At 38.3% G+C, this 19,062-nt stretch overlaps 1 protein-coding gene across 5 annotated transcripts in view; it reads left to right on the plus strand.

Moving 5' to 3' along the window:
- The window catches only part of uxs1 (UDP-glucuronate decarboxylase 1), a 115,134-nt gene that overhangs the window by 23,523 nt on the left and 72,549 nt on the right, over window positions 1-19,062 (plus strand). For all 5 annotated transcript variants that reach the window (XR_012384853.1, XR_012384855.1, XR_012384854.1 and 2 more), the window contains exons 2-6: window positions 3,967-3,994; window positions 8,852-8,900; window positions 15,638-15,681; window positions 16,037-16,097; window positions 16,591-16,771. Coding sequence is in view for 1 of the 5 variants with exons in the window: in NM_173242.2 (NP_775349.2) it covers window positions 3,967-3,994; window positions 8,852-8,900; window positions 15,638-15,681; window positions 16,037-16,097; window positions 16,591-16,771 (363 nt within the window). In the remaining 4 variants the exon portion in view is untranslated. The remainder of the gene's footprint in view (window positions 1-3,966; window positions 3,995-8,851; window positions 8,901-15,637; window positions 15,682-16,036; window positions 16,098-16,590; window positions 16,772-19,062) is intronic.

Here is a 19,062-nt window from a genome sequence, read left to right on the forward strand (position 1 = left end):
TCCTTTTATTTTTTTCATTGGCATGGCATCAGTAGCACATACCAAGCTGGCCATGCACAGAACAGCCTGCCATAAATCACATAGCAACAGGAAGTTGCAGTGACGGCAACAAGGCCAATGGGAAAACAACTGGCCAGATTGTGAACATAGGGATTTACATAATTACCTCTCCAGGTTTTCTTATTAACACTCACCTTTTGCCATGGATTCTGCATCTATACCTTTCCCTTTTTTTCCTATATATTTTATTTTGTCTTTAACATAGAAAAGAATTTGCTATTCTTTTGAATCTTTCTGAGCGTGAATAATTGGTAAATAAATGTTTAATCACATCACCAATTTGAGATGAATAGACAGAGCTATTTTTGGCATGTAGCCTGGGGTATGTTATGTTGAAAGAAAAACAAAACTTAAAAATAAAAAGTAACATGAAGGCCAGGCTTGATCAGGGTTGGGGTAACATATTACCAGAAATGAGAGTTACATATTAATATTAACTTTCAAGTAGCGAGTAAAGTCAGACCCCCTAGTTTTTCATGAATTTTATGTGTGTATATATATATATATATATATATATATATATATATATATATATATATATATATACACATATATATATGGTTGCTAAACCATGATTGGTGTGTGGCGTTTTTTTGGTGTGGCTTAGCGAAGGATTAAGTAAGGCAATAAAGGTAGCAGTAAAAAAGTCATATGCACTGAAGATGGCTTGAAGGTGTGTAAAATATGGGGCTATTTTCATTTTTGGTGAACTATCCCATTAAGTAAATTCCTGGTTGACGTGCGTTGGCAGTGTGAGGTTGCCATGTTCAAAGGACACTGGCTGTGTCTGAAATTGCCTACTCCCTAAAGCAATTACTTCAACTACTCAACTACTGTACAGTTTGAGCTTTATCTGTACATGCTACAGTCTCTGTGTAGTCATCTTGGTACATGTTCTACTTTTTAAACATACTTGTTTGCCCGCATACTGTTTTTCATCTGCATATATAGTAGGCAAGTATATACACTTGGATGCAGTCACAATTTCACAGATCTAATATATGGATAAAAAAGCAATTTCTTCTTCAGCTGTTTACATTCACATACATGACCAACATTCCCACTACATGCATTTTTTTTGTGCTTTTGACATAAATCATAAAAATAGTTAAGGTACATATGTTAGCACACATGTTTGTGTTACACATTATACTGGTCAATAGTAGGAACTACAAAATTGAAGGTATAATGTGCTTCATTTTAAGCCTTTTGTTCCATATTTAGTTCTTTTAAATGATCATATTTACTATGTTTACATGAACAAATTCCATGGATCGAATTATTTGCCTCAATCTGAATAAGGCAATAATATTATTAAGGTGTATTTAGTTGCTTTTTTTTTATGATTCCGTTTAAAGGGCAACAACAACGCGTAGCTCAAGCTCTGTGATTGGTCGGCTTGGTAGTGCTGACTAGTCTGGGTGGGACAGAGAGCCGCGCGAATGGCGCTAACCCAATGGAGCGATTGTTTACAAGTGTGGAGTCCTGTGAAGGAGCTCCGGATGGAAAGTTTTGTTTTGTGTTAACCTCATAGTTAAAGTTGTTGCACGTCCGCCGGTTCCTGCCTCAAAATGAGTTAGTTTGAGCCACTTGTACATCCAGGAAGTGTTCAGGAAAAGCAAAACAGCAGCGAAGAAACTCGACACAAAGGAACATTTATACCTCACTGCCAACTAGCATTTCGGAAGTGTTAATGCAGACCAACAGAGACAGCGCGCAGAAGTATAAATGCACAACTACGCGCGTTGCATGCGCCGTTGGTTACGCCGGTCACTTGACGCAGAAGTATAAACCAGGCTTTAGGCGGGAGTGTCGGGGGAGGGACAGAGGGAAGGGTTTGCATGGGAGTTTCAGTTTGAGGACACGCTCTATTTTCACAGGAAAAACAACATACAGACGCAGGGAGAAAGTCAGTGACTATGTTTACATGGACATCAGTATACAAATTATTATTTTTTTATTATTAATTTGCTGACTTCAACTGCAGTTTGGCACTTTCACTTTCATCCAGAAACACTTCATGCATGCCCCCCTGTGACAAACGAGATACTGGATGAGAGGAACTGCTGGAAGAGTGTAGTTTTGATGGAATGTTTGATACCACATGCCGAATGGGAGAAAAAAAAAACAAAACAAAAAAACTCAGCATTTCTCGGTAACTTAGATGCACTCATTAGGTAGCGTCAGAAAACTGTGTGTGTATAGACTTTCTACACACGGTAATAGTTTGATTAATTTGTTTACATTCGAAGAGCAGCATTTACAGTGAATCTTTCAGTCCATAATATTGTAGTGATATTACTGTAAACTTAACTAAATCATTTTGACTAAGGTCTGTCTTTAAAAACTGAAAGAGTACTGCTCACGATACAAACTAACTTTGCCATCTGTATAAACGAAAACAAAGAACACTGATCGCACAATTACCAAATCTGTAGAGGCAGGACAGTCAACGGCAACTGAAGCCGCGTGTTTTTGAAAGGAGACGAGCGGCAAATCCAGATTTCACCATTTAAACAAAACAAAAAATGTTCCTTGCAAATGCATTTTTGTTGCGTGTTAGCAGACCACTGTAATCCACACGTGGGTCCAGCTGTGCTCTTACAGCGGAGAATTGAAAACAAAACCTTCATTGCAGCACATTTTTAAACGCAGCACTGACAACCCATGTCTCGGAACAATTCTTCTACTTCCATTTATTTTAATTACATTTGATAACACAACGCGGCATTTCTCTGCCGTCTGAACACTGTAAGAGATAAAAACAGTCTTCGAAACAATCATGGATATTAAGTTGCACCTCATTCACGATAGAGTGCGCTGATTGGTCCGAACCAAGTCTTTCTCGCGAATTAATGCTGAAAGCTCGAAAATGTCAAGTTGTACCAGCCGGTACAGACATCCAGTCTACACGCTTGAATTCACACAATGATCTCATGGCCATGACGTAGCTTCAAAATTTCTTTTCAAACAGGAATTTGCTCGAAATTATGCAAAAACAACCAATTTTCACTTACATATGTGTCCTAATAATGTTTTTAGCAGAGTGGGACAAATATATGACTGTCAACATCTCAAAAAAGTGTTTGGTGTTTCGTGACCCTTCAACATTGTTATTGTACATAGATCAATTAACGTCATTGCATCACCCCACTATGCACTTTTCGTCCAGTTTCAAGTCATTTCGGGTGTTTAATTTTTAACTTGTCGACTTTAACTGCAGATCGCCACTTTCACTTTCATTCAGAAACATTTCATTCATGCCCCTGTGACAAACTGCGGTATTGGATGCGAGTATAAAGTAAGAACTGGTGTTTTAACACACGCTGAATAAAAAAAAAAAAAGTGTCAAACAGCTGTGTGTAGGGAGTATCCTGTTGCAAAGCGTAGAGCAAAGACTGTAACAGTTTGATTAAGTGGTTTACACATCTCTACTTCAATAATGTGACTAAAATAGTAATACTCCATGTCTTAATTCGATTTCGGTTTAGTTCGATTATGACTTCAGTCGGATCAAGGTAATCAAAACTCACTGTGTACATAGTAGACTCGTAATCAGAGTATTGTCTTAATCATGTTAAAATTATATTAGTGGTATCCATGTACTGAGTGTCACATTATAGTACATCTCTGGTAAATCAGTTCCTCATAATTATTCAGGAGACAATGTGTTCTTATCCTATAAGAGAGGCTTCAAGCTGTTAAATGATGTTCAATAGTTGAGAGACATGCATGGATCACAAGTGAATTTTTTTTTAGCTTCTTAAGAGTTTTGCTGGGATATCTTGCTGCAATATACAGAATACATGCATTTTTTTGTGCATTTCTACAGCTTACATACTTTGCATTTATATATAATTAATGTGTTATTTGGTATTAATGAAGTCTCATGTCTTTTTCTTTTAGCTGTCTGGGGAACATACGCAAATATGAGGTAATTATAATTTTTTTGTCCTTCTTGGTTATGTTTCTGACTATTTGCCAGCCCCCTTCACTGCTGTAATTGTTCTCTTAATGTCCTCTTAATGTTGAAACAAATGTCACTGCAGTCACTACAAATGTCATAACTTAAATGATCTTCTTAAAATAGTTTTCATTCATTAGATATGAAATAGACATAGTTCATTAGAAGACTGATAACATTGTTCTAGATGCTGTCACAATTTCAGATTTTAATTAATTGGCTAAATTAATTAACAGTTTCTGTATTTTGTGTTTTCCATTTAATTACAGTTGTGAATTGCATTATGGTATGTTGATCTCTGCTCTGTTGACTTTTGATGTTGAAAATTGAACTCTGCAGTTTAACAAAGTGACTTTTATTAACATTTTAGTAGTTTGAGACAAGATGTTCTTTAATAAAAAATAACTAGAGAAATTGGTCTGTAAAGACAGAAAAATGTACTGGCAGCTTATTACCAGGTTTTTAAAGTAGGTGTGCTCATTTCTGTTAATTTTGCCAACGGGCAATCGTGGCTCGTTAATTAAAAATTAACCGCTCACTGGTCCGACTAATATAAAACTTTTAAAATAAAAAAAAATGTTAGTTTATTTTGTGCCTGACACAATGTATATTGCATTTTAAAATACTGATTTATTTTAACATGCGAACATGTTAATAACACATTAATAGCACATGTAGTGTTTCCAACTACATACAAAAACAAAACAAACTAAATTAAGAAATGATAAATAGTCTAGATATTTTTCACTTAAATGACAAATTCAGATCACAAAATGGAAACACTGGGCGAGGCAGTGCCGCAGTAGTGCTGTCGCCACACAGCAAGAAGGTCGCTGGTTCAAATCTCGGCTCAGTTGGCGTTTCTGTGTGGAGTTTGCATGTTCTCCCTGCCTTCCGGTGGGTTTTTCTCCGGGTGTTCCGGTTTCCCCCACAGTCCAAAGACATGCGGTACAGGTGAATTGGGTAGGCTAAATTGTCCTTAGTGTATGAGTGTGTTGGTGAATGTGTGTGTGGATGTTTCCTAGAGATAGGTTGGGTTATATAATAATATGCTGTTATTATTATATCATAAAACCTTTTTACATTTTTATTCATAGAAATCATTATTTTAAAGATTATGTCTTGAGCATCTAGTTTTACTTTCTGAGCTTCTGTGCTTTTTTCGTTGCGGTTCATGTGCGCGCTGCATGTGATTAAAGACAACAAAAATATGGTTTAAATAAGATATTATGAGATACATACATGTTTTATAAGCTGTAAAATGAAAGCCTCAGTTCGGTGCAGAGTTGCAAAAATCGACAAAATCTTTGGATTTGTTTGATTTGTAAATTATGTAGGCCATTTTAAAAATAATTCTTTTATAAGAACTATTGATAACTGAAATTTTCCAAATGGAAAAAGGTTTCCAAATGGACCAAGATTCCATAATGCAATTTAAAAGCCTAAATAAGTTTGACAAAAACTCCAAACATGAATCACAAAATATGTAAAAAATGGCAATTTACAGATATTTTTTTAGTGTACATTATCATTATGCCCCCTAAAATCATGCTAACATCAGTAGCAGTATTATATCTATTTTTTCAGTCTTCTTTTTTGCAAATACATCAGCCCCCAAAATATATAAGTGTAAGCAGGTAGACAGAAAGTTTGTCATCATAACTGTACTAAAAGACTGTAATAAACTATAAAACGTATTTATAACAAATAGTGCAACATTGAGTATACCTTTAATCTTTCCCAGTGAGTTAGACTCAATTTTATTTGATTGAATGCCCAATTTCCAATATCAAAAAGCAAGAAAAGTAGGTCAGGATTTGATTTTACTCCCTTTGAAATCATTTGAAGGTGTTTCTCATTTATATTTACCAAATATTTATACACTGGCCACTTTATTCTGTACACCTGTTGCAATTATCTAATCACATGCCAGCAACTCGAAACCAGTTAGTAACTTGTATGGTCACCATTTGCCTCACCTAGTGCAACACATCTAATTCACAGAGTTGATAAGATTGTTGATCATGGCCTGTGAACTGTTGGTCCACTGATTTTCAATGGCTTTTCAAAGTTGCTGGATATTGACAATAACTGGAACATCCTGTCATATATAATCAAGAGCATACCAAACATGCTCAGTGGGTGATATGATCAATGGGTCCTTAAAAAATGGGGCCGTGCATTATCATGCTGAAACATGAGGTGGTGTTTTTGGATTATTTGCAAAAAAAAAAATCAGCCTCAGAATCACGATGGCTCTGTGCAATCAAAATAACACCATTAACATGCAGCTGTGTTCATTGTCTAATATACGCATGCCCATGCCATAAACTCACCACCACCATGAGCCACTCGATTCGCAACGTTGACATCACCAACCTCACATACACTGTCTGCCACTGGAGTGAAAACTAGGATTCATCTGTTAAGAGAACTCCTCTCCAAAGTGCCAGATGGTTATGACAATGAATTGCAGTCAGGTTGAGATCCTGATGGGGATGATGAGCATGCAGATTAGCTTCTCTGAGATGGTTTCAGTTTGTGCAGAAATTCTTTAGTTATATCAACCTATTGCAGCAGCTGTCCTGCTGGCAGGACTCAGATGATCTTGAAGTTGAAAATGCTGGATCATGAGATTCTGGCTTGGTGTTACATGTGCTATGCAGTTCTAAGGCCGATTGGCATACTGCCAAATTCTCTGAAAGCCTTTGTCGATTGTTTATTGTTCGTAAAAGGACAGTTTAATTCATGAGCAACTGGTCTGATGGACATTCCTGCAGTCAGCATAAAAATGGCACCTTTATCAAAACTGTCAACATTGTTGTGTGTTAAAGCTGCACATTTAGGAGTGACCGTTTATTATGGCTAACCTAAGGCACACCTGTGCAATAATCATGCTGTCTAATAAGCATCATGATATGCCACACCTGAGAGGTCGATGGACTATATTGACAAAGAAGAAGTGCTCACAAATTCAGACAAATGTGTGGACAGTATTTGAGAGCAATAGGCTCCTTATGAATATCGAAAACGTTTTAGATCTTTGAGTTCAGCTCATGAAAAACGGGAGCAAAACAATTGTAGCGATAAACATCAATATATTATAAAATATCAGCTTCAATATTTGTTTGCATACCCCATTCTCAGCTTTCTCCATATGTTCAGTTTCAGTAGATATTCATAATAATTGTTTATAAATTAGACATCATATCTATTTTAAATAGAGCACCTTAAAGATGTGCCTGAATGACAGAATCACATTATGGATGTGCAGCTGACAGATCTGGGCAACTATGGGTGCTTTCACATCTGTAGTTCGCTTGATTTGGTCGGGAACAAGCGCAATAAATGATACATTGTTGCATCTTCTGCCGTCTTTGGGTCGTTTTCACACCACACTGCTGGCTTTGGTCCGAACCAGTTGAAACAAACCAAAATGCAGTCATCTGACAAAATCCACATCTCTCATTGGCCAGATGTTGTTAAACATATTTCCTAAATTGCTTATTGATTGGTCAGAATTCACGTACGGGAAAATGCCAGTGAACTCCCGCAGGTTAACAAAACCTTTTACTCTGGAGGGACGACTGCGCTGGCTGATTGTATCCCTGCTTTAGACAAACTATACATTATGAGAATGAAATGCGGCCACGGCTGGAAAACAGTGTTTAATGCATCGCTCGTCACTTTAGCAGGAGCCGTGAATTAATTTAGCTAAACTGCGACATGCTCATCTTGCCGAAATATTACCAACGATCCATCAGGTAATGTTTTCCCCTCTCTCTCTGTCTCTGTTGGTAAAGTGCTGTCAACAAATATTTTTCTTCCATATCCCATAATGCACAGTGCATCGGCCTACGGCAGCTGAATTAGTCCAAACGCGCAGTACTTGGACCTGTTTTAGTACGGATCATATTCTCACCACAAACGAACCGCTCCAGGGTTCGTTTGAAAGTGTACCGAGACCACCTCTTTAAGCAGGTCTCGGTACGCTTATTTGGTCCACTTGAGTACGATTGCTGCATTCTCACCTGCCCAAACGAACCGAACCAAAAGGGGAAACGAACTCGAATGCGATTCAATTGAACTAAATAAGGCAGGTGTGAAAGCACCCTATGTGATGATAACATCAATAATATGGACCAAAATCTTAGAGCAGGGTTCACCAATCTCGGTCCTGAAGGGCCGGTGTCCCTGCAAGATTTAGCTCCAACTTACCTCAACACACCTGTCTGGATTTTTCAAGTAAACCTAGTAAGACCTTGATTAGCTTGTTCAGGTGTGTTTGATTAGGGTTGCAGCTAAAATCTCCAAGACACCGGCCCTCCAGGAACAAGTTTAGTGACCACTGGCTTTGAGGAATGATTGAGGAATCACCTTGTTAAATCAGCTGAACCGAAATTATGCAGTTCTGGATCCAAAAGTGTCCTAAAACTGGTACTAGCAAAGTGGCTGGTGAGTGTATACCATTTTAAACCTTTCTTTGTCATTTTCTTTGGACATCGATTCTCAGTGGGTCTTGTAAAGCAAAGCTCAGAGATATCAAGCCTTCCGTGAATGCTCACTGGACTGTGCGTTAATCAGAATCCGACATCAAACGTGCTCACTGGTCTGTGGTTTCAAGAGATCGATGGGAAAACAAGCATTATTCTAGATTCATCTTCGTCATGTGGTATTGTTGACTTTGAGCGTCTTCATCATGTGTCCGCAGCGAGCCGAGGGAAAGGACTGTGTGCTCCTCTAAGCTCTGCTGTGTGGTTGTGAAATATCTGTGAACTTGTGTATCTGTGGAGCTGAGATAAAGCCGTCTGTTGTTGTTTCCCACAGGTCTATACAGGAACACGGAGAAATGAAGATTGAGCAGAGGATAGATGAGGTTTGTTTGCATAAGCTGTTCAAGCTGTTCGTTTTTTTTTTTTTTGTACACTCTTCACGTTTACAGTTTCGCCTTTTTAGTTCAGGTTTTCTCATATCAGTGTCAACACCAGAGTCATTTTTAATATAAACCTTATGTATCTAACAGCTGAAATTCACACTTTGAGCTGTTGGAAAGCCTTACGCAGCTACCCAAGAGCGCAATATAATTAAGATTTTAATTACTCATGCCTTTGATAGCAATTAAGTTTCTTAGTCAGGGGGCAATTAACAAGCAGTGTTGAGCCGTGTTGTGCTCTGCCTGGAAACACCAAATACTTGTTCTCTGCTGTTGATGCTGTCCTGATTACATGTTTCCTTATTCTTTTAAATTGGTCCAGTTATTTTAATCTGTTGTGGCATTGGTGTTTTGAACAGAGGAAAAAAACCTTGTTTATAAGATCTTCTGGCAACTTTACACACAGTACGCACACAAACACTTTCACAAAGAGACAGCTTTTATTCTTCATCAGGTTGTCCACAGGGTCTTAAAAAGTCTTGTTTTCATGTTTTTAAATAGCAAAACGAAAATTTTAGACGTTTAAAAAGTCACTGAAATATCATGCTGTAGGTCTTAAATCATTTTAAACCGCTCTTAATTTTCCTATGTCCAAGTAAAGCTACCCAATCAGGCCGACACCCAATCATCAATCTTTATAGATTTATACAATCTTATTTATTATATTAAGTTTTTATTGCAAAAAGATACAATTCATAACAGCCAATCAGGGAAAGAAAACTAAAGCAACATATCCCTTTACGTGATCTTCCATTATTACAAGAATTATTTACAAAAGTAACTGGGCCAGTAGAAAAAAAATCCTCAGTGTTTAGCCCTGTATAAGTCTTAAGTTTCACTAATATTGGCCTTGAAAGGGTCTTAAAAAGTCTTAAATTTTACTTGAAGAAACCTGCAGAATCCCTGTTTACACACTAGTCGCTGTACTACTATTTGAAATGCCAGCGGTGAATCGTTGTGCTTGTCATGCTGAGAAGTAATGGACATCTGGCATGCACAATTAATGGAAAAGATATGGACGTAACTGTTAACTGATGTTAAAATGTAATATTTTTTCCGAAAATATCAACATTGTGTAACAACTTTATGGACCAGTCAAAAGGCTGATTTAGGCCCTATCCCATTTCTATTTTTGTATCCCTACCCCCTCCTCTTGGCCCTTGATACAGTGTGCAGGGGAAGGGCTTCAAAATGTATCCCTAAGAAATGGGACACTACTACAACACCTGCACACCACATTATATGTCATCGCGATCTCTTGCTTTATATGAGATCGACGATGACGACAGCTGTAATTATTTCAGTTGTGTAATTTCTTTTGTATTTATTTTCTGTAAATCACTAAATATTATGTTATTTTAACAATACAATGTTGCAATAAGTTCGTAACTGTACTGTGCATTTACACCTTGCCATATTTATGCATATAAACACACAAAAACAACAATAACATTATAGCAAACACTGTAGAAAGGTCAGTCCCAGTGACTTGACTTTTCTCACTGTTATTATTATGGATTATAGATCAGGGAATTTTGCGTTCTATTTTAGTTTTTTTTTTTAAGTTTTTTTAATTAATTTATTTATTTAAAGCATAACAGTAAAACATGAATGTACTTATGAACGTATTAAAACATGTCCTTGTTTTTTGGAAAAATTTATAATAATGACAAAAATACTAATTTGTGCATCTCTTGAAGCCTGGTTTATACTTCTGCATCAAGTGACTGGCGTAACCACGGGGCATGCAACACCCGTAGCTGTGCATTTATACTTCTGCGCGCTGTCTCTGTTGGTCTGCATTAACACTTCCGAAACGCTAGTTGGCAGTGAGGTGTAAATGTTCCTCTGTGTCGAGTTTCTTCGCTGTTGTTTTGCTTTTCCTGAACACTTCCTGGATGTACAAGTGACTCAAACTCGCTCATTTTGAGGCAGGAACTGGCGGACGTGCAACAACTTTAACCATGAGGTAAACACAAAACAAAACTTTCCATCCGGAGCTCCTTCACAGAACTCCACACTTGTAAACAATTGCTCCATCAGGCTCGCACAGTTCGCGTGGCTCTCGATCCCGCCCAGACTCGTCAGCGCTACCAAGCCGACCAATCACAGAGCTTGCGCTACGCGTCGTTGCGAAGTGTAGTTACATTTTTTTAGAGGTGCATGTCAGCAACCGCTACGGCCACGGCGAAGGGCTATGCGTCAGCGCCGTAGCATACGCCGGCGTTTGACGCAGAAGTATAAATCAGCCTTTACTTTTGAGTGCAGCTATGCTGCTGTTGTAGAAGGTGTATTTTGGGAAACTTCCTTACCTTTTGATTTTGATTGTGGTCCTGAAAAATCTTCATTTGAAGGGGTATCTAGCCCTTGCCCTTAGCCCTACACCTCCAAGCTAAAGAGAATTGGGACATCCCTACCCCTCCACATTAAAGCGCAAAAGAGGGGTAGGGATAAAGGCTGATTTATACTTCTGCATCAAGCAGAAGCATAGCATAGCCTTCACCGTTGACGTCGCACCTCTCAAAAAGTGTAACCACACGTCGCAACAACTTGTAGCGCAAGCTCTGTGATGGCTTGGAAGCGCTGGCGAGTGTGGGAGGAATTGAGAGCCGCGTGAGTCCGTTGAAGCAAGGGTTTTCAAGTGTCGTGTCCAGTGTAGGAGCTCCAGATAAAAAAAAGTTTTGTTTTGTGTTTACCTTAAATTTGTTGCACGTTCGCCAGTTCCTGTCTCAAATAAACTAGTTTGAACCACTTGTACGTTAAGGACCGTTCAGAAAAAGTAAAACACCTGCCAAGAAACTAGACACAGAGGAACATAAACGCATTACTGCCAACTAGCATTTCGGAAGTGTTATTGCAGACAAACAGAAACAGGGTGCAGAAGTATAAATGCACAGCTTTGCGTATTGCATGCGCCGTGGGTCACGCCGATCACTTGACGCAAAAGTATTAACCAGGCTTAAGGGGAAGGGCTAAGGGGTTGAATTGGGATTGGGCCTTATACTTCTGCATCAATCGCACAGGTATGCTTGGCTAGCTAACACTGATGCGCACCTATCAAAAAATATAACTACACGATCGAGAGTTGCATGAACTTGTTAGAGCGAATGTTTGCAAGTGTAGAGTCCGATGCTTATTATTTTATTATTGGCTGATACCGAACTCCCGCCGATCGATCGACGCATATTAATGTTAGTTAATGTCAATACAGTCATTCCTTGTTAGTTCTTGTTAGCTCATATACCAGTCAAAATCTTTCAAAAAAAAAAATCTGAATTAGAATGATGCACCCCATAACTGTTTCAATGCAGAATCTTCTGAATGGTTCTGTCTTGGTAAGACTGGTCAGAAAAATATGCCAGACTCCCAAAAATATGTACAGTACATTCAAACTTAGCTGAGCAGTTTGTAAAAAACAAATAAATGTAAACTTGAATACATAAAAAATATTAAAAAAAAAGAACCAGACTGTATTTTGAAATCAGACTATCATGAAGACATGTCAGAAAGAAAACACCCAGAACCCACTATAAATCACGTAGTGACTGTCTGAAAGCGTAGTGTAGATTGCTATGCTTTCTCGTTTATGTTGCGTTCTTTATTGCCCAAGTTCATATGCATGTCTTGTTCTAAATCTAAATGGACTCATGCTGGTTTGTGTACACGTTAATTCACATTAAAAGGCAGAGCTATAACTGATCTTTATCATCTCATTACTGATCCCAAATGTCTGCTTATCCCCGGAAAAAGCTCATTAGAATCCACATTTCCCATATCTGACTGACCTTACGGTTCAAAGTGTGTCAGCACGTACTGAGGCTTTTTTGTCAGCATCTGTGATTGCTTTTGGAAACATTGTGACATTTATACCCTTGCCTGATGTTTGATATTTGGTTTAAAGAGGTGGTACAGTTTGGAAATGTTAATTGACATCTATCTGAACTTTTCATGTTCTGAGGCAAATACCTTACATTTAGCTGCCTTTAAAAATGTTAATGGACTTAAAATAGTTGATGAACATGACTAACAGTAAGGGTTAGCTTTAAATTCATTAAACATAATCAGGAAAATGTCATTGTCAGTACAGCACAGGTGTTCCTGGAGAGCCACAGCTCTGCAAAGTTTAGTTCCAACCTTAATCCTAAACACATCGGATTAAACTTATTGAGTCCTTCCGGCTTGTTCGAAACCTACAGGTAAGTGTGTTGGAGCAGGGATGGAACTAAACTATGCAGGGCTGCAGCCGTCCAAAGACTTTGACACCCCTGCAGTACAGTATCAGTAGTTGATTGTTGGTCTACATTAGTTACATGCAGATGGATTTATAATAAGATTTAAGTACAGGTTAGACCAGGTGTGGGCAAACTTGATCCTGGAGGGCCAGTGTCCTGCATAGTTTAGCTCCAACCCTATTCAAACAGACCTCCCTATAGAGTTCAAGTGATCTTGAAGACACTGATTAGTTTGTTCAGGTGTGTTTGACTAGTGTTGGAACAAAACTCTGCAGGGACACCGGCACTCGAGGATCAAGTTTTCCCATCCCTGGGTTAGACTGAATGATTTTTTTTTTCATTAAATTAAATACTGTTTAAAAAATTGCAGTCAGTAAGTATGCTTTAAATCAATTTTGATCAGTAAACATTTATCAAAAAGTGATACTACAGACATTTATAATGGTACAAAAGCTGAAAAAAGTCCATTCATCCCTCCGACCTTCCACCTGACCGTCTATCCATCTATCCATCCATCCATCCATCCATGCATCCATCCAACCATCCATCCCTTCCTCCCTTCCAAAGCAATCCCGGTATCTCTTCCCTCTCAAGGAAATCCTATGTATCCTTTTCCTTCCAAGGCAATCCCAGGTATCTCCTTCCTCCCTTCCTTCCAAGGCAATTCCAGGTATCCCCTCCCTCCCTCCCTCCCTGCCAAGGCAATCTCAGGCAATGCCAGGTATCTTCTCTCCCTCCCAAGGTAATCCCAGGAATAACCTTCCTCCCTTCCTTCCAAGGCAATTCCAGGTATCCCCTTCCTCCCTCCCTGCCAAGGCAATATCAGGCAATGCCAGGTATCTTCTCTCCTTCCCAAGGCAATCCCAGGTATCTCCTCGCTCCCTAACTTCCAAGGCAATCCCAGGTATTCCCTCCCTCCCTCCCAAGGCAATCTCAGGTATCCCCCACTTCCTCTTTTCCAAGGCAATCCCAGGTATCCATTCCGTTTCTCCTAAGGCAATTTCAGGTATCCCAAGGCAATCGCAAGACAATCCCTGGCAAGACCAAATATATAGTTCGGCCGTCCAGTCGATCAGTTAGTCAGTCAGTCTGTCAGACAGACGGTCGCTTGACAGCGGCCTCCGGCGACTTTTAATGCGAAAACAGCACGGGCGCGAACAGTGCGCGATTGCAAGATGCATTTGAGATGCGAAAAAGCACGTAGAGCGGCCTCTCGCGGATTTGCAGAAACAAAAACTGCACAAATACGTACCTACCAGGACTTATTTCACGGTCTCCACAAACGTCGGTGGGGCTACATTTCCAGAATGAGCCTGGGTTGAAATATCATGCTGCTTAAGTGTAGCCTATTTCTTTACACAACAACAATGGCAGCCTTGAGAGAAGAACAGTTTCATAGAAGTCATATAGGCTTGTTTTGCCTGTTGCACGACAAGCAATACCACACTCTTTTTAAATATGATACAATGATGGTGTCTGAGCGACAAGAACAGTATTGTAGCCTTGTGCAGTTATTACCTTTATGTTATATTTACTTTGTTATTTGTTTGTATTTTGCTTTATTTTATTATTATATATTTTTGGCCTTTTTGCCTTTATTAGATAGGACAGTATTTCGACAAGAAGCGAAGTTGGAGAAAGAAAGGGGGGTAGGGTAGGGTAATGTCCTCGAGCTGGGATTTTAACTCGGGACGCCCTGATGTGCTACTGCACGCTAACCACTAGGCTATTGTGCCAACGTATTTTGCTTCATTTAATTTGTTGGTTGTAAACGTCATAATGGAGTTTTAAGTACATCATAAGTACAGCAGTACTCCCTCCTACCTTCCTGCAGATTTGATTTGCTACCCTGATCAAACACACTTTTTCTGTAATTATCAAGTACTGCTTTAGGTCCTAATTAATTGGCTTAGTTGTGTTTGATCAAGGTTGGAGCTGAACTCTGCAGGAACGTAGATCTCCATTAACAGGATTAAAAGCCACTGTTTTAAGTGGTATTACTTTTATACCAATGAAAAGATGTTAACAGGGGAAACTTTTTAATAATGTTTGTGCACATAACTGCAAAATGTGGCATACTATATAATTTGTTATGTTAAGGTAATTCAAGTTCATTTTACTTCATTTAATTGCATGTTTATTTTTGAAGTATTTTCATTTATTTATTATTTAAACCTTTTCTTTTTAATAACTACTGGTCTAAATAACTATACTATTATCCTGAAATGAAATGTCATACCACCCACCCCACTAAACACAAATGTCAGAATACACTTTTTAAAAGGTATGCAAGTCTACCAGGTAAAAACACTAATGCATCACTGCTGACTTGCTGAGGGTGCATCCCTGAAAATTTCAAGTTCATACTAGATGAAAACGGGGTCATTATCTATCTTTTCTTTCAACATGTCTTGTTTTAACTCTCATATCTCACTCTGTTCCTCACAGGCAGTGGGACCTCTCAGGGAGAAGATACGGGAACTCGAGCTTAGGTATGTTTTTCTTTTATGCCAAATAAAAAACAACTACACTCTGCTAGATTTGTCTTGCTATGCGTTTATAACACCATGATATTTAACGTTATAAATTATTTCATAAAGTACATTCATTTAAATTTGACTGTATACACCTGGTTTATTTGAATTAGGCAGTCGTAAGATATGCATATAAAAACATTGATTAGCAAGTATGGGTGCTTTCACACCTGTAGATCGATTGTTTTGTTCTGAAACAAGGACTAAAATTAAAAATAAAGGAGCACAAGGCAGTTTCTATCAGCATTGCTTTCTTGTTAGGATGTTGTTGACAAGCATAAATGCTTATTTAGGATTTTCTTTCACTTCACAGTTTTACCCAGAAGTACCCACCAGTGAAATTCTTATCCGAGAAGGACCGAAAGAGGATTTTGGTAAGTTCTTTAACATTCTCAAGGGTCCAAAACAGCTTTTTTTCAACAATACAAGTACATCTGTTTGCAAGATATGAAGAACATCTTTCAGTACTTATTAAATTACAGGAATTCCTAATAGTTAATTGATCATTTTCCAACTTTCAAAAGGTTAACTATTATCTCCTCCAGTGTAAATGTTAATAAATAAAACCTCCTGCATTTATGAGGTGTCAGAATTAAGCATGACCAATTTGGCCACTGTGAAGTAAACATTTATTTCAGAGGATGTTTTTCAGTAGGCTGTATAGCTTGCAGATAATTTAGACGGGACGGACAGAAGCTGTCTAACATCAGGTAGTAGAAGCACTGCTCATTTATTTTCTGATTTAGTGATTGACTTCCACAGAAGAGCCTTATTAAAATTTCCGCAAATTTAAGTAAATCAAAAGCATGACTACTTAACCCAATAATGCTGGCTTGTGAAATGATCATGCAGTCTTTCCTCCGCTAGATCACCGGTGGGGCAGGATTCGTGGGCTCCCACCTCACCGATAAGCTGATGATGGATGGTCATGAGGTGACTGTGGTGGATAATTTCTTCACCGGTCGCAAGCGCAATGTAGAGCACTGGATTGGCCATGAGAACTTCGAGCTCATCAACCATGATGTGGTGGAGCCGCTCTATATTGAAGGTGATTGCCAAATATTCCAAAAACGCTACTGCAAATCTCAATGCCAAGATTATTGAATCGAGTTTCTAATGCAGATCCCTTCAGAAGACACCAGTGTTGTCTTTTTCAAAGCTGGTATCATCAAGCTAGCCGAGTTCTGTCTGATATCCAAAACCAGTTAAACTTAATACCAATAGTTAACCAAATACCAAATTGGTTAGCAAAACCCTTTATTTACCTTACGTGACAAAAGTCTTGTCGTCGATCCCAGTTGTAAGAGTCACAAATAATAACTTCTATATTATTATTTGGAAAAGTGTCTGAAGGCGGATTTTTCATCTGTTAAACTGTATCCCAATCATCACAAATACTGCAGAAGATTCTATTGTAACCCTTATGGACCCGATATTATCAGAGAAATCAGTAAAGCTTGGTAAGGAAAATTCATGGTTTATGTTTACATTCAGTATAGGTGCATGCAAGTGATTTGCACAGTGGATGGCAACATCAACAGCCTGAGGTATCAAGACTTTTGTGCTTCCTATTACATTACAAACCATAAGAGAGGGCGAATTGTTCAGCAGGATAGCGCTCCTTCTCATACTTCAGCCTCCACATCAAAGTTCCTGAAAGCAAAGAAGGTTAAGGTGCTCCAGGATTGGCTAGCCCAGTCACCAGACATGAACATTGTTGAGCATGTCTGGGGTAAGATAAAGGAGGAGGCATTAAAGATGAATACAAAACATCTTGATGAAGGGAGTCCTGCAAGAACGCTTTCTTTGCCATTCCAGATGACTTTATTAATAAGTTATTTTAATCATTGCAGAGATGTATGGATGCAGTCCTCCAAGCTCATGGGAGTCACACACAATAATCATTCTTTTTCCGCCGCAGCATGACTTTATATTCTATACTGTACATTATTTCTGTTAAGCGACTTTTGTCTAAGCAAAGTTAAACTTTACTGTCAAAATTAAATAATTAAAAACAAGCCATGATTATATTTCATTTTGGTAAAATTAGCATAATCTAACCTTCGCCTTTCATATAAGCCACTTCTAATATCAAATAATCACTCAAGTTGTTATTTGTTGGTCCTGAAAACTTGGATAAGCAACAAGACTTTTTCAGGGAGTGATATTTATTATTTTATATTATTTACTTTATTTACATTATGTTGTTCCAAACGCATACAAAATTCAAATCTGACTCATTTATTTCCTGTTTATGAATAAAATTGAAAGCTATAAACCGATCAATATTTCTAACTTTGGGCTTTGAATGTCTGTTGTCATGTTTACTAAATTGATTTACTACACCACCTGCAAAGGTGCGTATCTCACTTTGTCTGGCAAGCAGAAGAGCATGAATACTGATTATGTTGTTTTTGTTTGTGTCTGCTCCGCCATAAAGGTATGCTTTCTCTATCAGAAAGTTATGTTTTTGTTAGCAGGAACTTGCTAAGCAACAGAGGAATGCATATTTAGAGAGAGGGTGCTCGCTGCAGAGCCATTTGAGGAGAGGTGAGCTCCAGAGAGGGGGAGCATGAGCTGTCGCTCCTCCTCCTGTAAGCTGTTTTAATGCGTACACCAACCCCACCCCTAACCCTACCCCCAGTGACATCACTCGTAGAAGAAGTGCAAAAAAGGTGGAGCTCAAGCTTAAGCTCCCCCTCTCTGGAGCTCACCTCTCCTCAAATGGCTCTGCAGCGAGCACCACTTGTATTTAGAGGCAAGGGAAAAAAGTAGTGGACACTGAAATGCTTGCGGTCAATTTGACCACTATGGTAATTAATGTTAGAAATACTCAGAACTCTTTTGTGTTTTGTCATTTTAATAAATGTTAGAAATAAACATACAGTACATTTAGGAAAAGTCAGGTTGTTATAGTTATATGTTTGTTTTTTTAAACAAAATTAATTAAACCTTGGTAGTTTAAGCAATATATTTAAATAATATTAAAGAAATAAAATAATGTAAAGTGATTGAGTCTCTTCAGAAAACTTGGATTTAACCTCAGTTCATGACGTTCGATCTTATGAACAGTTTGAATCATCAAAGTTCAGGGGGAGTATGCTTTAAATGGAGGAACAGAAATCTCAGAGATTTGATTAAGTAACTTGTGAAGATGAATGAATGGTTTGAAGCGACACAGGGATGATGAGAGATGGCAGAATTGTAACTATTCTTTAACTGAAAGACCTCTATCACCCTGAGAGTTTGGCAGATGAAGATAAAGAAGACTGGAAAGCAAGAGACGAAGTGATTAGTTGTTCAGACTTCATGCTTTTTCCCCCAGACTTCATCTGTCCA

This window comes from Danio rerio, chromosome 9, assembly GCF_049306965.1.
Source record: "Danio rerio strain Tuebingen ecotype United States chromosome 9, GRCz12tu, whole genome shotgun sequence".
NCBI classification, from domain to species: domain Eukaryota; kingdom Metazoa; phylum Chordata; class Actinopteri; order Cypriniformes; family Danionidae; genus Danio; species Danio rerio.